The sequence below is a fragment of the Xiphophorus hellerii genome, chromosome 13 (genome assembly GCF_003331165.1).
Source record: "Xiphophorus hellerii strain 12219 chromosome 13, Xiphophorus_hellerii-4.1, whole genome shotgun sequence".
Classification (NCBI taxonomy): Eukaryota; Metazoa; Chordata; class Actinopteri; order Cyprinodontiformes; family Poeciliidae; genus Xiphophorus; species Xiphophorus hellerii.
This window is the reverse complement of record NC_045684.1, coordinates 942,387-957,606: the sequence shown is the minus strand read 5'-3', so window position 1 is coordinate 957,606 and position 15,220 is coordinate 942,387. Positions and strand designations below refer to the sequence as shown.

At 42.1% G+C, this 15,220-nt stretch overlaps 1 protein-coding gene across 2 annotated transcripts; it reads left to right on the top strand.

Moving 5' to 3' along the window:
* Positions 1–151: 151 nt before the first annotated feature.
* On the top strand, positions 152–4,834 carry cdca8 (cell division cycle associated 8). Of its 2 annotated transcripts, none has more exons than XM_032579974.1 (11): positions 152–278; positions 537–629; positions 2,546–2,677; positions 2,747–2,787; positions 2,863–2,938; positions 3,011–3,075; positions 3,382–3,464; positions 3,554–3,643; positions 3,724–3,850; positions 4,431–4,517; positions 4,596–4,834. In XM_032579974.1, the coding sequence occupies exons 2-11, from the start codon at positions 539–541 to the stop codon at positions 4,629–4,631; spliced, it is 828 nt and encodes a 275-aa protein (XP_032435865.1). In that variant the 5' UTR covers positions 152–278; positions 537–538; the 3' UTR covers positions 4,632–4,834. The 2 variants fall into 2 exon arrangements, with proteins under 2 accessions (XP_032435865.1, XP_032435864.1); XM_032579973.1 differs by having other exon boundaries at positions 3,545–3,643.
* The last annotated feature ends 10,386 nt before the right edge of the window (positions 4,835–15,220 follow it).

Genomic DNA, 15,220 nt, shown 5'->3' with positions numbered 1-15,220 from the left:
TGTCTTTTCTTTGAAATGGTTTAAAATCTTAAAAACAAATTATTATCAGCAAAATGTGCGCAACTAAACACGATATGGACGAAATTCCGAGTTCATATGTACAATTAAATGCAGCATGAAAACAAACCAATCGCGATCAACGTTTTCTGATCCCGAAGGACAAACGTGCGCTTTGATTGGTCCAGGGGATGTTTCGGTCACTCCCACCACAGAGATTTGAAAACTGCAGGGAAAAGGAGGGAGAGCAGCCCTAAAGAAGAAGAAACGTTGATTTTCAGGTATTATACTCTTCAATAAAATGTTCCGTGGTTGGTTGTTAGATTTTCTAAGATGTTTTGAGATGATGTGAGTTTTGTGAGCTCAGCTGTTGACCGATAATCAGCCATGAATAGCTGGTTCTCTTGTTGCTAACATGCTAACCAACGGAGAGAACCTGCTGCTACCGTTAAACCCTCCATATTGATGCCCTTAACGGTTATTCTGTCTGTTAAAACGAGCTCTGTTGTGTGTTTAATGGCTGACTCGGTGTCCTGCAGACATGGCTCCCAGGAAAAGAACCACGAGGCAGCAGAAAAACAGCTTGAAAACGGCTAAGCTGGAGGCTTTTCTGCAGGACTTCGACCATGAAGGTATGACTCCAGTTGGAGAAAATAACTTTAGAAACTCATTTTCTGCTGGACTGAAGTATCTGCAAACAAATAGATATAACTTATTGTAATGACGCCAACACTGCAGATGTAGTCCCGCCAACAGGGTTTATTAGAAATAATTACAAGCTGCTATTTCTGAGGCTGCAGCTCACGCCTCTAACAAACGGACACAATCAACTGTTAGCTTCACTGCTAACTCCCCCCTGAACTCTCCCCCACTTCCGGTCCTGGTACTGCCGCTCCCCCGATTCCCCGCCCACATGACAGGATTATCACATGTGAGTGGGATCCAGCAGAGTCAGACAGGGGAAGCCCAGAACTCTACATATAACAAAAAGGATCACATTGCAACTTATAACAAATACAAATAACCATATGGACCCCAGCAGAACTAAAACACAGAATCGTTACAGTATTTTCTCTGTCTATTAAATAACGAACCGTGGATCCGTTTTTAGGGCCGTATCTGATCCGATTCTGTTTGGGCTGAATCGTTCCCACTTGATTCCTTTTCTTCCTAAATTCTGGGATTTTCTCTGACCTGCAGAGGCCAGGAAACCGCTTTGCTTCCGTTTGTTATGTCACTTGCAAACCTTTTAACTCAGTCTGAACTGTTTGATTAATACAGTTAACTTGGTGTTATTTTACATGTTCTTCATAAAGTGAATTTGAACCTAAAGAGTAATTTATTACATGAACCAGCCTCCAGTCTCCTGCTGTCCATCACTCTCACTTCCTGCAGCATCTCAGCCCGTCCTCCATGGTTCTGTTGGACTGGATCCTTGCTGCTGACTTGAGAAAGCAGACATTTCCTACATGGAGTTGCATTTTGTTTTATCGAGAAGGATAAACTGTAAAGTCCAATCCTCTGACAGAGTCTGACTTCTTAGCAGGGCATAAAGCGTCTTCTGCTGATTCTTCTTCTCATCTAGTTTCATCTAAACATGTAAAATCTCAAGACATGTTCCTGTTTTAATGTTTCAACATTTTTGGGTTTATTGAGATAAAAAAGTGCTAAGAAACTAAATATGAGACCATAATAAATGTTAGGTGTACTTTTAAACCTTTTAGCAAAGAGGCTGTATGCTGTTAAAAGAGGAGGTAAAATAAATAAAAATGAAACATGCAAAAGTTTTAGCAGCTTCAGGGTGAGAAACAGAGGAAATGCCTCCTGTCTGCTGAACCTGCAGACAAACTGCAGTAGATCCAAACCGGTCAGAGCCGCTGGTGGGGATTAAACCTCTCCAGCAGATCAACAGTTTTATGTTTTTTATTGTAGTTTAGTTTTATTTTGTTGTGACCTTTTGTCTAATTCAGTTATTTTGAATTCGTTTTTAGAGGGTTTGTTTGGTTTATTAGTTAAATGTGGCTCAGTTTAGTTTTTATTAGTAGTTTTAGTTTTTTCATACGTTGGTTCATTTTAGGTGATTTATGTTTCGATTGGGTAAAAAATACTCAACAGAACAAATAATTTATAAAAAATGTATTTAGTTATACAATAACAGACTCTGGAGTTTCTGCTGTGGATATTTTGCTGATGGAAAGTGTCTGTGTGGAGGAAAACATAACAGCTGCACATCAGTTTGAAAGGCTAATAAATGGATTCATAAACACAAAAATGAAGGATATTATATCTATAATTTAAATATGTTTAATAAACCTACAGTATAGTACCAGTTAGTTATAGTTTTCTTCATTAATTACTGTTTTTATTTCAGTTAACAAAAAATGTTTTCTCAATTTTGTTTTTGGTGTTTTTGTTAGTTCTAGTGAACATTATAAGCTTAGTATCTCGTTTCACTGAACTCCCTAAACCCGCTGAGAAACTGAGATCTCTTCTTCCTCCTCCTCCTCCTCTTCTTCCTCCTTCTTCACCGCGCTGTCTGTTTGTGCAGTGAAGACCAGAGTGGACCGGATGAGGGAGAAGATCGACCATTTGCTGAAGGACGTGGATAACAACTACAACATGGCTCTGATCAAGCTGCCCAGAGCCGTGAGGCAGCTGGTCTGGCTGCAGCTCTGCGGCAGTGAGTCCCGTCAGTCAGGAAGCTCCGCCCTCCTCTGTCTCGCTCTGATTGCTCCGTTTCTCTCTGCAGATCCAGACAAATCCAACACTGCAGAGGTAGACAATGTAAAGGTGAGCATGCTCTTCGTCTCTCCTCCTCACCTGAAGGTCTGGCTGTGCTAACCCGACGCTGTTTCCTCTGAGCAGAGGCAGGAGGAGGCCGCCATCTTGGAGAGCATGGTGGCGGAGGACCACGCCGTCCTCCTCAAGTCCGCCAAGAAAAGTCAGTGAAAGTGTCTGGTTCTGTTGGAGCGGTATATTTCTGCTGCTGAGTCTGTTCTGGTTCCTCCTGCAGCCACCAGGAAGAAAGGCAGAGCCAAGTCCGGCTGCGACGAAAACGTCCTGAACTCCACCAGGAAGGTTCGTCATGTTGGGCCGGTTTTAGTCGCTTCCTCCAGCATTTCAGGATCGTTTCTGTCATCAGTCCCTGACTTTGTGTCGCTACTTTAGAAATATTCTTCATTGTGACGTTGCTGTGATCATTCTGATGAAGAACAGAGGGAACGCTTTGTGTTTATGTAGGGAAGGAAATGTGACGTTTTGTTATTCGCCATATTGATCATAGGAAAGCGTTTAACTGCCAGAGCTTGGAAATAAATTCAGGAGCTGTTCCTGGTTGTAACGAGACGACGTCTTGGTTCTGTTTGCTTCATGGTTCTGATTCAGACCCGGACAGCCAGAAAGCCCCCATCTACAACAAAGAGGTCAAAGGTTCTGGGTGTGAGCAAGGAGGGCAGCACCATCAGACGGTGAGCGCATTGACTCCTCCCCCTCTGTGTAGACCACGCCCCTTTTGGGCCCCAGCCCTCTGAGCTTCCTGTGTGTTCAGCTCCAACAGGAAGCCTCTGGTGACCCCGGCCCGGAACCTGCTGGACTCCTCCCTGATGATGGGCTCCACCCCCCTCATCACGCCGCGCTTCGACCCCAGGTAAGACTCACCTGGTCAGACTCACCTGGCCGGCCGGGCCGCGGCGTTGTGGCGCCGGCCTCATGGCTCTGCCTCCTCAGACTGCCGAAGACGCCCGCTGTCAGAGTCCCGCGCCACAAGGAGCGGGTCTTCAGCATGTCGGTCAACGGCTCCCCCATCCAGGCAGGAAGTGACATCATCATCAACGTTCCAGTCGCCAATGGAGAGGTGAGTGTTTGTGTCCCGTCACCATCGGCTAATTAGCGCTTGTGCTAACAGAAATACATGCAGAGGACATTTTTGTTCCTTTTTTCTTCCTGTGTGTCGTTGTAATCATATAAATATTAAATGATTTAAATCGAATAACAAGAAATAAAGATAAAAACAATTTAACTGCATTTTGCAGGAATGCTTCTGAAAAAATCCAGTAAATACGTACAATAATCAAACGTGAGAAATAAACTGTTTCCTATGAACATAAGGTGTTTATTCACATTAAACACATTTAATCTCAGAAAAGATTATGAGAATAAATGTCTTTTTGTCCCTGATTGGTCCACTAGAGGGCGCACTGACAGTAGCTACAGGCTAACCGTCTGCTGAGTCCAACTCAAAATGTTCCACTTAAATTATGACAATTATTGTTCAGTAAGAGAATTATTAATAGGTGATCTTATAACAAGGAGCATTTTAATTATTACATATTATGAATATTTTAGATTCTGATACGTTTTAAGAATAATCTGCAAGTATTTCTTCAGTCATGCTAATGAGCCAAAGGATCTGTAACCCGACCTTTGACCCTCAGAGCATCCAGCTGCTGGCCAGTGAGATGGACTCTCTGGACCTGAAGCTGCTGGACGAGTCGGCGCTGAGGAGCATCCGGCTGCTGAAGGTGGGTCCATCACTTCCTCTGCATCACTTCCTGTCTCTGCGGGCCAGAATCATTCTCTTCTTCTGTGGTTTCTGACAGAACCGCCTGACCACGCTCTGCGGCCCGTCGGAGTAGCAGCAGCTGGAGCTCTGGCCCGCTTTCATGTTCTTGTTTTTAGATGTGATTTTTTTTGTTTTGGTTCGTTTTTTACTGGTTTTAGTTTTTTGTAAATGTCCTGCTAAAGAATCGATCAGAACTGATTCTCCCCTCTGAGATCCATTTGATCCAGAACAAGTTCTGTAAATATTCCATGTTTCAATAAAACCAGTAGAACCTCATCCTGCCGGTCCTGTCTGTCTGAGCATCACACTTCTGGTTCTGTTGGGACTCCGGCCCGTTTTAACCAGTCAGAACCTGGAGAAAATTCATCAGAACCAAATAAATAGACTTTATTTCTATAAGAGAGAAGAACCTCCATGAAGCCCAGAGAGGTCAAAGCTCTGGATCCAGAACTCTGGACCCGACCCTTCAGAATCTCTGGGGCAGTTCTGATGCAGCTTCACGTCTGAACGGGTCCGGTTTAATGAATCAGAACCTCAGTGTCGGGAGTTCTGTTGAAAAAGAAGAAAGTGGAGTTTGTTCCTCAGAGAGAAATCATCGATTCTGTTGGTTCTGATGATCCAGAACCTCAGAATATCACACCACACCATAAAAATGATTTGTATCCAGAAATCCGGACCTGCAGAACAGAATCTCCAGGTTCTGTTCAGTAACGGTACCTTTTCTCCTCAGCCCAGATAAGGTGGATCTCATTTTTTCTCTGGTTCTTTAGTGGCTTAACATGACTGGATTATCCCTGTGAGCGTTCATTCATTCATCAGCGTGTTGCTAATGAATGAATGAATGAATGAATGAATGAATGACCAGTTTGAGGCGGAAACGCAGAGACATTTTCAGATCCCGCTGCAGTTCGGCGCCGTGGGCAGCAGGGGGCAGCATGTCGCCATGTGTGGGTTAATCCTCCTGGTTCTGAACGGATTCGGTCCAATTTCACTCAACTGGCTGGAAGATGAGATGTTTGAACCTCTGGGTAGGTTTTCAGTTTGGTTCCGAGACGGTCCAGTATGGTCGGGTCGGGTCGTGACGTCACAGAGCCGAACTGATTGCGTTGCTTGTAAAGTTACAGTCAGAAATGAATTTAAGTAAAATTTGGTTTATTTAAGCTGTCGGGAAAAGTTTGGGGTTAATTTTTCAAACTCATATTTTCACCATATTATTCATTAATTAAATATTTATTTAGCTCCAAATCAAATATTTAGCTAATTATTCAGTTTGAAGCTAAATCGTTGGCTTGCTAATTAAATATTCTATATTTCCATGTACATACTTTTGTATTTATTTTATATTTGAATTATAAGTTGACTCACTGTATTTGCTAATATTTAACTGGGTGACGGCAGCTTGTCAGCTGATGGATCAGTAAAGCTAATTATAGTTTAAAGCTAAAGATTTATCTTCCTAGCTAAACAATTAACTTTCTAACTAAATGTTTCATCTTTCCGAGCTCATGTTTATATTTTCTTTAGCTTAATTTATTTTACTAATTTTTAAAAAATAATTTCTTATATTATTAATATTGAACTCTTTGGATGGGAGGAGCTTGTCAACAAATAATCATTTATCCCTCGGGGATCAATAAAGTTTATTCGGTTCGGTTCGGTCCAGGTCGGGCCGTACCGCCATGCAGAACCAGGATAAGCGCTGCAGCCTTCGAGGAATAATTACAGGCTGTTTGCTCGCCTCCTCTTCTCCAATTGATGTTTGCTTTGCAGCCTCTCTGTAGCAGCAGACCTTCAATAAACTGCATCGCCCTATTTGTGGGAGTAATCCAGCCCCGCGCGCTCCTCTATTAGCGCTAAATGACACAGCAAATTGGAAAATTAGGTGGAGAGGGAGGGATAATTTGCTCTAAAACTGACTCAAAGCAATTCATTAGGAGACAAAGGCAGTGTCCTCCAAGAGAAAATCTCACTTTGACTTCAGACACATTAATGTTCACCTTCTCTGGATCCGTGTGACTCATTCAGGTTGGAGTGAGACGTCCTTCCTTTGTCCAGGAAACATTCGCTAATTAGCGCTGCGCTAATGATCCAAGCTGGAAACATCGCAGCTCTTCAGCAGGAACATCTCTGGACTTTAATCAAACTACTTGATTTAAACATCGTTTAAACACCTGAAACGATTAATCAGATTAATTGTGATTAATTGATGATTAAAATAATCGTCAACTCAGTAATTGATTAATCTAAAAATTGTCATTTGCTGAAAGAACAACACTCTTAGTTGTAATTCAGCCCAAACTGTAAAATATATATATTTTGTATTTAAGATGTAAATCTGTTCTACCCAGAACTTCTCCAGTTTTAACTTTTCCTGATTCAAATTCTGTGAAAAAATCTTCCATTTCCAATTATTAATCTGTTAATCCAACATTAATGAGCAGATCAGCCCTGTATTGATATTCAGTTCTGATTATGCTAGGATTGTTTTAGCTGCATCCAAATGATCAAACTTTCACTTCAAGAATGTTTTTTGCATTTTAGGCAATAAAATGTTTTCTCATTATAGAGTTCTATATGCTGGGCTTTATGTGAGTTTGGACAAATAAAAGTTCCTCAGATGAGAAGAGAGATCATTTCTTCTGCTGCATCAGCTTCTACTCCAAATAAAACGTTTTTTGTTGCTAAATTTAGCATTTAAGCATTAAAACAAGCATCAAGTCCGAACATTAAACATCCAGTTGCTTTCTGGGAAACAATATTTTCATTAAATCAAAACATTCCTGCATCAAATATGTTTTTAAAGGTGTGATGTAATATTCTAAGTCTAAATAAATAAATGGATTTATGCTTCAGGATTGTACAGCATCTGTTTATGGAATGAACTGAATTATGACCCAGAAAGGAAACAATAAAATTAGTATCAAATTTACAATTGATAATATTTTGACAAGCGACGTAAGTAAAATAAAAGGCCGAGTCATTTTGTGAAAATTACAAAAGAAATGGAGAGAATTAAGTTAACTAGTATTAATTCAATTAGTATGAGCATTATTAGTAATTTAATTGAGTTATCTCACTTTTTCATGTTAATTTTCCTGAACACAAGCCAGTCCAGTTGGTGGCAGTAGTGTACCGTTACCATCAAACAGAAGAAGAAGAAGAAGAAGCGCTTTGGCGCTTTACGTAATCAGGTCAGTAGGCCGCAGGATGTTTGGTGGATATAAAGATGGCGTCAGGAATCAGCAGCAGGTCGAGGAGGAGCTTAAGAGAAATCGCTACGAACAGGAGAGGATCTGCTGGATTCATCGTTAAGGCAGGAAACAGAAACCTGGAGGGACGGAAAGACAAGATGTCTCTCAGCAACAGCTTCTGATGATGCTAAAGCTGCTGATGATGCTAAAGCTGCTGGTGATGCTAAAGGTCATGATGCTAAAGCTGCTGGTGATGCTAAAGGTCATGATGCTAAAGCTGCTGGTGATGCTAAAGCTGCTGGTGATGCTAACGGTCATGATGCTAAAACTGCTGATGATGCTAAAGCTGCTGGTGATGCTAACGGTCATGATGCTAAAACTGCTGATGATGCTAAAGCTGCTGGTGATGCTAACGGTCATGATGCTAAAACTGCTGATGATGCTAAAGCTGCTGGTGATGCTAACGGTCATGATGCTAAAGCTGCTGGTGATGCTAAAGGTCATGATGCTAAAGCTGCTGGTGATGCTAAAGGTCATGATGCTAAAGCTGCTGGTGATGCTAAAGGTCATGATGCTAAAGCTGCTGGTGATGCTAAAGGTCATGATGCTAAAACTGTTGCGGGGCCTAAAAACCAACCAAACTAATCATCAGGTTCGGTTGGATCCTCTGAACGGTTCAGACTGTGAATCGTCTGAATCTCTAAGTTAGCGCCGAGTTCTTTAAGAATCTTCAGAGATTCAGGTGGAAGAATTTGTTTTAATTTCTGTTAAACAATATCATGCAGAGTTGGGTTTTTTTTTAGATTTGTAGCTATTTCTAAAGCTCATAACTACTTGAAACGACATCAGGCTCGACGGTTTGAGTGACATCTATGAATGAATGAATAACGGGGTGATAATATGACTGCTAAAAATGAATCCCATTTTTCCTGTGACAGGCCAAACAGCCTGAACTGTTAATTTTTGACGGTGTGAATCAGCGCTCCTCCAGTCTGACTGCGATCATCTGGGAGTTGATTCAAGCTGACTGACTGAAGCTGCTTCGTGCTTCTCCACAGATCCACGGCGCTATGCTGCTAATAAAACTCTGGTAGGAGAAGTGACAGCCGCCACGCTCCGTCAGCTGGAGAACAAGGTTTCCAGCTGAGCCCTGAAGAATAAAGACCCAGTGGAACAAAGTTCAGGTAGTTTCTGCTGGCTGGAAGTGGAGCGCTGATGTGATTTAAATTGAGTGAGGAAGGTGAGAAGTCTCAGCTGGTTTGTGCAGCGAGTCGACAGCAGAATGAATCCATTTCAGAGCAAGCTGGGTGTAAAGCTCCTGTAGAAATATTGTAAACTCACACACGCCTGCTTCTTCTGAAGTAATCAATCCCAATGCAGTAAGATGCTGTCAGCCTTAAATTGCTTTGGATTATGGAAAAGCACCGGATCAGCTGCACAGATCCGAGTGTCTGTCCCATCAGGATCTGAGTGAAACTGGGGCAGAAGTTCACTTTCAGAACAGAAAGTTCTCCAGATGTTTGACTGACGGTCCAGATGGATCCGTTTCTGAAGCTTCACAATCAAAGATTAACAGCAACAATTTGGGTTGTTCAGTCTGACAGGAAGAAAATGGCGGCTCATATCTCAGTCATATTTTCACCATGTTGCTCATTAAAATGTCAGTTTCACATTAAGCTAAATATTTTATTTACCAACTAAGTATTCAGCTCCAATGTAAACAAAAGCTAAATATTTAATATGCTATCTAAATATTTAGCTAACTAAATATATAGCTTCGAAATGTAGCTAGCTTGAAGCTAAACATTAAGTTAGCAAGCTAAATATTTTGTTTATAAGCATATTGTCCTGTACTTTATTGGTCCACTTCTGCTTCTTGGCAAGTAAATTAGCATATTATCTAGTATTAAATAAATATTTAGTAACTCAGAGCTAAATAGTTAACTTAATAACTAAATATTTAGCTTAGAATTTTTATTCGAAGTTCATTTCTGCTTATTGGAAAGTGAATTATGTTCAGCTAAATATTTGGTTCCAAGCTAGTTAGTTTGGTAAAGAAGTTTTTAGTTTGAACTGTTTCATTTATAAATGAATAAATAACTTAGTGAAAATATGACTTTGAAAATTTTTATTTTTTTGTCTTATGACAGAATAAACGCAAATTATTGCTGTTAACATTTGACTGTAACTTTCCAAACAGCGCCTATAGCTGCTGAGCGATGCTGCGAGAGCGATGCTGCCGAGCCGGAGCGATGCTGCGAGAGCGATGCTGCAGAGCCGGAGCGATGCTGCGAGAGCGATGCTGCCGGAGCGATGCTGCCGAGCCGGAGCGATGCTGCAGAGCCGGAGCGATGCTGCGAGAGCGATGCTGCCGGAGCGATGCTGCCGGAGCGATGCTGCAGAGCCTGAGCGGTCGGAACGTATCGATCGGATCCAGAGCTCAGAGCCGGCGTGTCGGAGCTGCTGAGTGGAAACAGGTGGAGGTAATGAAAGGAAACGGTGTGCTGTCAGGTTTGACCCGATCAGAGTGAAGTTTGTGCAGCGCAGCACAAAAACCGACTCATCAGGAAAGAGTCCAGGCTCACAATCCTTGGAGTCCAACAGGAAAAATGGATCTTTCAGATAATAAAGTTTCTCTTCCAGCTTTCAGAGGCTGTAGAATAAAGAGGCGTATTTCTGACCTTGCTGAGGCTCTTATTGTCGGTCCCTGAAGTGCTGCTGCTTATATTGCGGCGCTGAGTGTGTCTGCGGAGGAATAGAGGTAATAAAGGTTTTATTTACTCGTATCTGCAGCTGAACTCAGAAGCTCCACAGTGTAACACGGATCAGGACACGTTCAGCGCAGCTCCAGGCTGCATTCTCTGCTTATTGTTGTTTATTAAAAACTCATATTTCTTGTCACTGTGCATTGAAGATTATTGCATCAAATTGTTGCTCTCCCAGGAGAAGCTGCAGCTAGCAGAGCGGAGGGAGGAGGAAACTTCAGGCGGTTAAATCAGGTCGTGTCTTTGACCACTTAATAAAGAGATGAGATTGCAGAGTTTCAGCGTTTATCAGCGAGCTGCAGAGCCGCTGCAGGTCTAATGAGGGCTGTCAGCTGCAGCAGCCTCCCTGTTCAGGTCTGAGGTTCCTCTAACGCTTCGCCCTCCTCAGACCGGATCACATCGGAACAAAAACCAGCTGAAAAGAGCAGAAATGCTGCTGGATAATCATGGGTTCATATTTTATACGACTCTGCAGGGTTGAGCAAGTTGAATTTAAGACCTTCTTAATGCACCATGACTGAATCCTTCCTTTTCACATGTAAATCCTTTCCTTGTGCTCTATGAATTCGTTGCATGTTGTTGTTTACATCCGGAAATTTTGTGTCTATTCAGAACGCTGGAGGACAAAAAGTGGATTCTTGTCCATCGGCGCCGTAGAACCAGTAACTAAATGAAACGTTTATGATGAACTCGAGCAGAGGGAGAGATAACGTCCAGGAATAACTGAAAGCTGCTCGTTTTCTTTGTTTTTCTTGCTCTCTGTGCTGGCTACGCTACACACAGACCCGTTGCCATAGCAACTGACACCGACGCCACGACGTGTCAGGATTCAACAGTAAAAACACTGAAACATTCCCCACACGGAGCACAACGTTCAGCTTGTTTCAGTTGGATGTTTTCAGAATCTCAATCTGATCTTCAAACTCATTAAAACGAGATTCTCCTCAGTAAAAACTCAAACAAAATCTCCTTAACATTTTCCTGTTATCATTCATCGCAATAATTACATGGAAAATTCATCGTCCAGCAGAATTATCAGTGATAAAACGGGTGTGACATCACTGATGATGTCACACATACCCAGCCTGATGATGTCACCCTGTGATGAGGATCCTCTCTGTTTTGCTACTGAAACAGAACGACACAACTGAACCTCATTTAATTTTGCTCTGACAGTTTTGACTTTAAACCGCCAGAAGAATTTCAAAATGTATAAACTCGAGAAGCAGAAAGCGGAAATTTCTTTCTTTGACGTTGAGAAAGTGCGCAAGAACAACAACAGGGCGCTCCAGAGGCTCCTGAGGTCCAACGCGGAGCTGGAGAACGCCTCGGACCGCAGAAGCCGCTATCAGAATCGGAAGAAACTAGAAAAAGATGAGAAGGCGTTTTTCAAAAGCTGCGAAAGGCGGCTCTACAAGCTGAACTTGGAATCTGACATCTGGGTTGACGAAGAACAAAAACTGGATAGTTTATACAGAAGGAGGGTGATGCTTTCCGACGTCCTGAAAACCACCAACGAACAACTAATTGAGGAAGCCATGATGAAAAACTTGAACAAAGGCGCCCAACAGCAGCAGGAACGGCTGCTGCTCGTTAACAAAGAGTTAAGGAAAAACGTTGGCATGGCGTCCAGACAATATGTGGAGCAAAGGCAACTGTTGGAACAGTTCATAGACAAAGAAAAGGAAAACAAAGAGATGTTGGTGATTCAAGACAACCACTTTAAGGAGATCAGGCAGAAATTAAAAATGTACAACTTGGTCACCATAAAGAAGAAAGTCAACCCGGACGATGAACGAGTGAACGAAGCCATCAGGAAGAACCAGAAGCTGGAGAACACGCTCAGATCGCTGAGCCAGCAGGCCATCACGGTGCCCATGCTGAAGTATCGCTACATCTGCGCAGCAGACGAGAAACGGAGGCTCGCCGCCCTCAACAGCGAACTGGAGACGGTGATTCTGGCGCTGACGGAGAGGCTTTCGGATCACACCGGCTGGGAGTTTGCCTTCCAGGACGTGGAGAAGAAGGTCAAAGATCAGCAGCAGGCCATGAACGCTCGTCTCAGGAAGATCGAGGAATTGAAAGCAAAGACAAAGCTTGGGACCAAATCAATGTTTTTCTCGTTTTCAAAAGAGAAAATGGGACGAGATCGGCTGACCAGACACTTGGACTATTTGAAGAGCAAAGTCGGTTCTCTCCAGAAGGAATACAGAACCTTCCAACCAGAAATAGAGGCTTTTCTGAAGGAACTTCAAGCTTCTTCTGATGCTGCGAAATCAGAAAATCCTTTGAATAAAACAGGAAACATTCCTAAAAACAGGAAAGCAGAGAAGTCTTCAAGCGAGTCTTCAACTGATTCAGATTATGACAACAGCGACTCTGAAGAGTCAACAGATATAAACGATTCCAGCCAGAAGCAGAAACCAGCAGCAGCTTTCGTAAATGTTTCCTACCATTCAAAGGACGAGAGGAGGGCCAGTTCAGAGCCCACCGCCGAGGAAACGCCCGGCAGCAGAAAGTCTTCGGAGGATTCAGCAGAGTCCGACAGCCGGCCGAGGAAGAAAACGCGTTTCATGCCGAATCTGATCGCCGGACGTCCAACATCTCCGGCAGGTTCTGAAGGTTCAGACCAATCTCAATCAGCAGCAAGTTCTGGAAGAACCACGTCCTCACCGGCCTGCTCCGAGTCATGGTGGGACTACTTGTTCTGAACGGAGAAGAAGGACGGAGGGATGGAGGGATGAATAAATGGAGGGATGGAGGGATGAATAAATGGAGGGATGGAGGAAAAGTTCCTCCATAGTTTTCAGGTCAAGATGTTTTTTCTCGGTTTGTTTGTTCAAATGTTGACTTCGGTTCATTTCTGCCATATTTTTGAACCTTCTGTGGACCGATGGGTCCCATGGGGCCCAAAGCCCGGCCCTCATACGGTGGATCCCCTCGTTTTGGATCCAGAAACAAGGCGGCATCAAAAATGTGTTGCCTTTTTGATTTTTGTTTAGGTTAAAACCAATTAACTTATTAATGATAGTCTGTCTAAATTTCTCTAAGTGTGTGTGTGTGTGGTGTGTGTGTGTGTAGGTTCTCTCCAGGTGCTCCGGCTCGCCTCTTTATGAAAAAAAAACACCTTTAAAACGTCACATTTTGGTGAAGACGCTCCTCAGTTAGTCGTATTGTTTGTTTGTCATTTTTATGTAAAAACAAAAAGTAAAACATAAAGTTCTTCATTTCCTTAAACCAAGGCTTTAAATTTATTTTTACTGCTTCATCTGTTACGTTATTGTTCAATGTTTTGTTTTCATTAAACTTAATAAGAAGAAAGTCATGAATTTGCAGGTCATAAATTATCTTTGTTTCATGTATTCATTTTTATTACTAATGTAAAGTTATAAATATTTATAACTTTATATCTGTGGAGAAGCTAAAGTGAACCTGACCAGCAGGGGGCAGCAGTGCGCTGAGGCAGGCTGCTGTCAGCAGAAGAAGAAACTGAATAAAAGACGTAAATATGTCCAAATAAAACTCCGGGCCCGGTACCGGACCTTGTGGTACTGCACTGGGCCCCGGAGTTTTATTTGGACATATTTACGTCTTTTATTCATGTAAGTTTATGTCCAGCATGTGCCTCTTACAGCAGATTTATCCAATTTATGTCAAAGTCATTCTTGATCAATGTGTCAAACTGGAGGTCTGGGGGCCAAATCTGGCCCGCCGTAGATTTTTATTTGGCCCTCGAGATTCCAAATTACGTCAATAATTCCCTCAAGTGGGCGTGCCGTGGGGGCGTAGCGGTTAGCGCGACCCGTATTTGGAGGCCTTGAGTCCTCGACGCGGCCGTCGCGGGTTCGACTCCCGGACCCGACGATATTTGCCGCATGTCTTCCCCCCTCTCCTTCCCCCTTTCCTGTCAGCCTGCTGTCATATAAGGGACACTAGAGCCCACAAAAGACCCTGGAGGGGTAAAAAAATAAATAATTCCCTCAAGTTTTCCAACAAATCTGCCAAAGTCACACAAAATCAACAAATCGCCACATTTTTCTGACTTTTATTGAAGATTTTTCTCAGAATTGGCTAAAAACATCGGAAGTGATGCTGGATGTCCAGTTATCGATTCGATAATTAATAAAAAAATAAAATGTCTAATCAGACATTAGCACAAATATAAAAGTTCTTACAGCTATTTCTAAATTTTAAAATCTGTGATTTTGATGTAAAAACACAAAAACAAATGCTTAAAAAATAATTTAAAAAAAACTTTTTTAAGCATTTAAAAGTTTTTTCAATGTCTAAAAAAAAATCTTTGTAGCAAAATTAAACCAGCTACATTTTGACGTCGACCTTTTGGCTCTAAATCTTTATCAACAATCAGATCATAATGAATATTTTTCCATGAAATTATAAAGTGCAGAAACAATTTTTCTGAAATTTGAGAGAAGAGAAGTTTGTAACCGGAGAATTGATGTTTATCAGCACTTTAAAAAATGGAGTGAGTTCTGCTGTTTTCATTTGTGAATCTGAAAGGAAACATTATAAATGATAAGCTAAAGTATTTATTATATTATTATATTCATCTCAGGTTTTCATGTGTTTCTGTTTCACCGACTCATCGTTTCATTCTGTCTCCAGACGCCCATCAATCATCTCCATTTACAAAATACTCATCAGATTTGTTTGCATTTTCTTTGGTATCATCTGTAATTTTAATT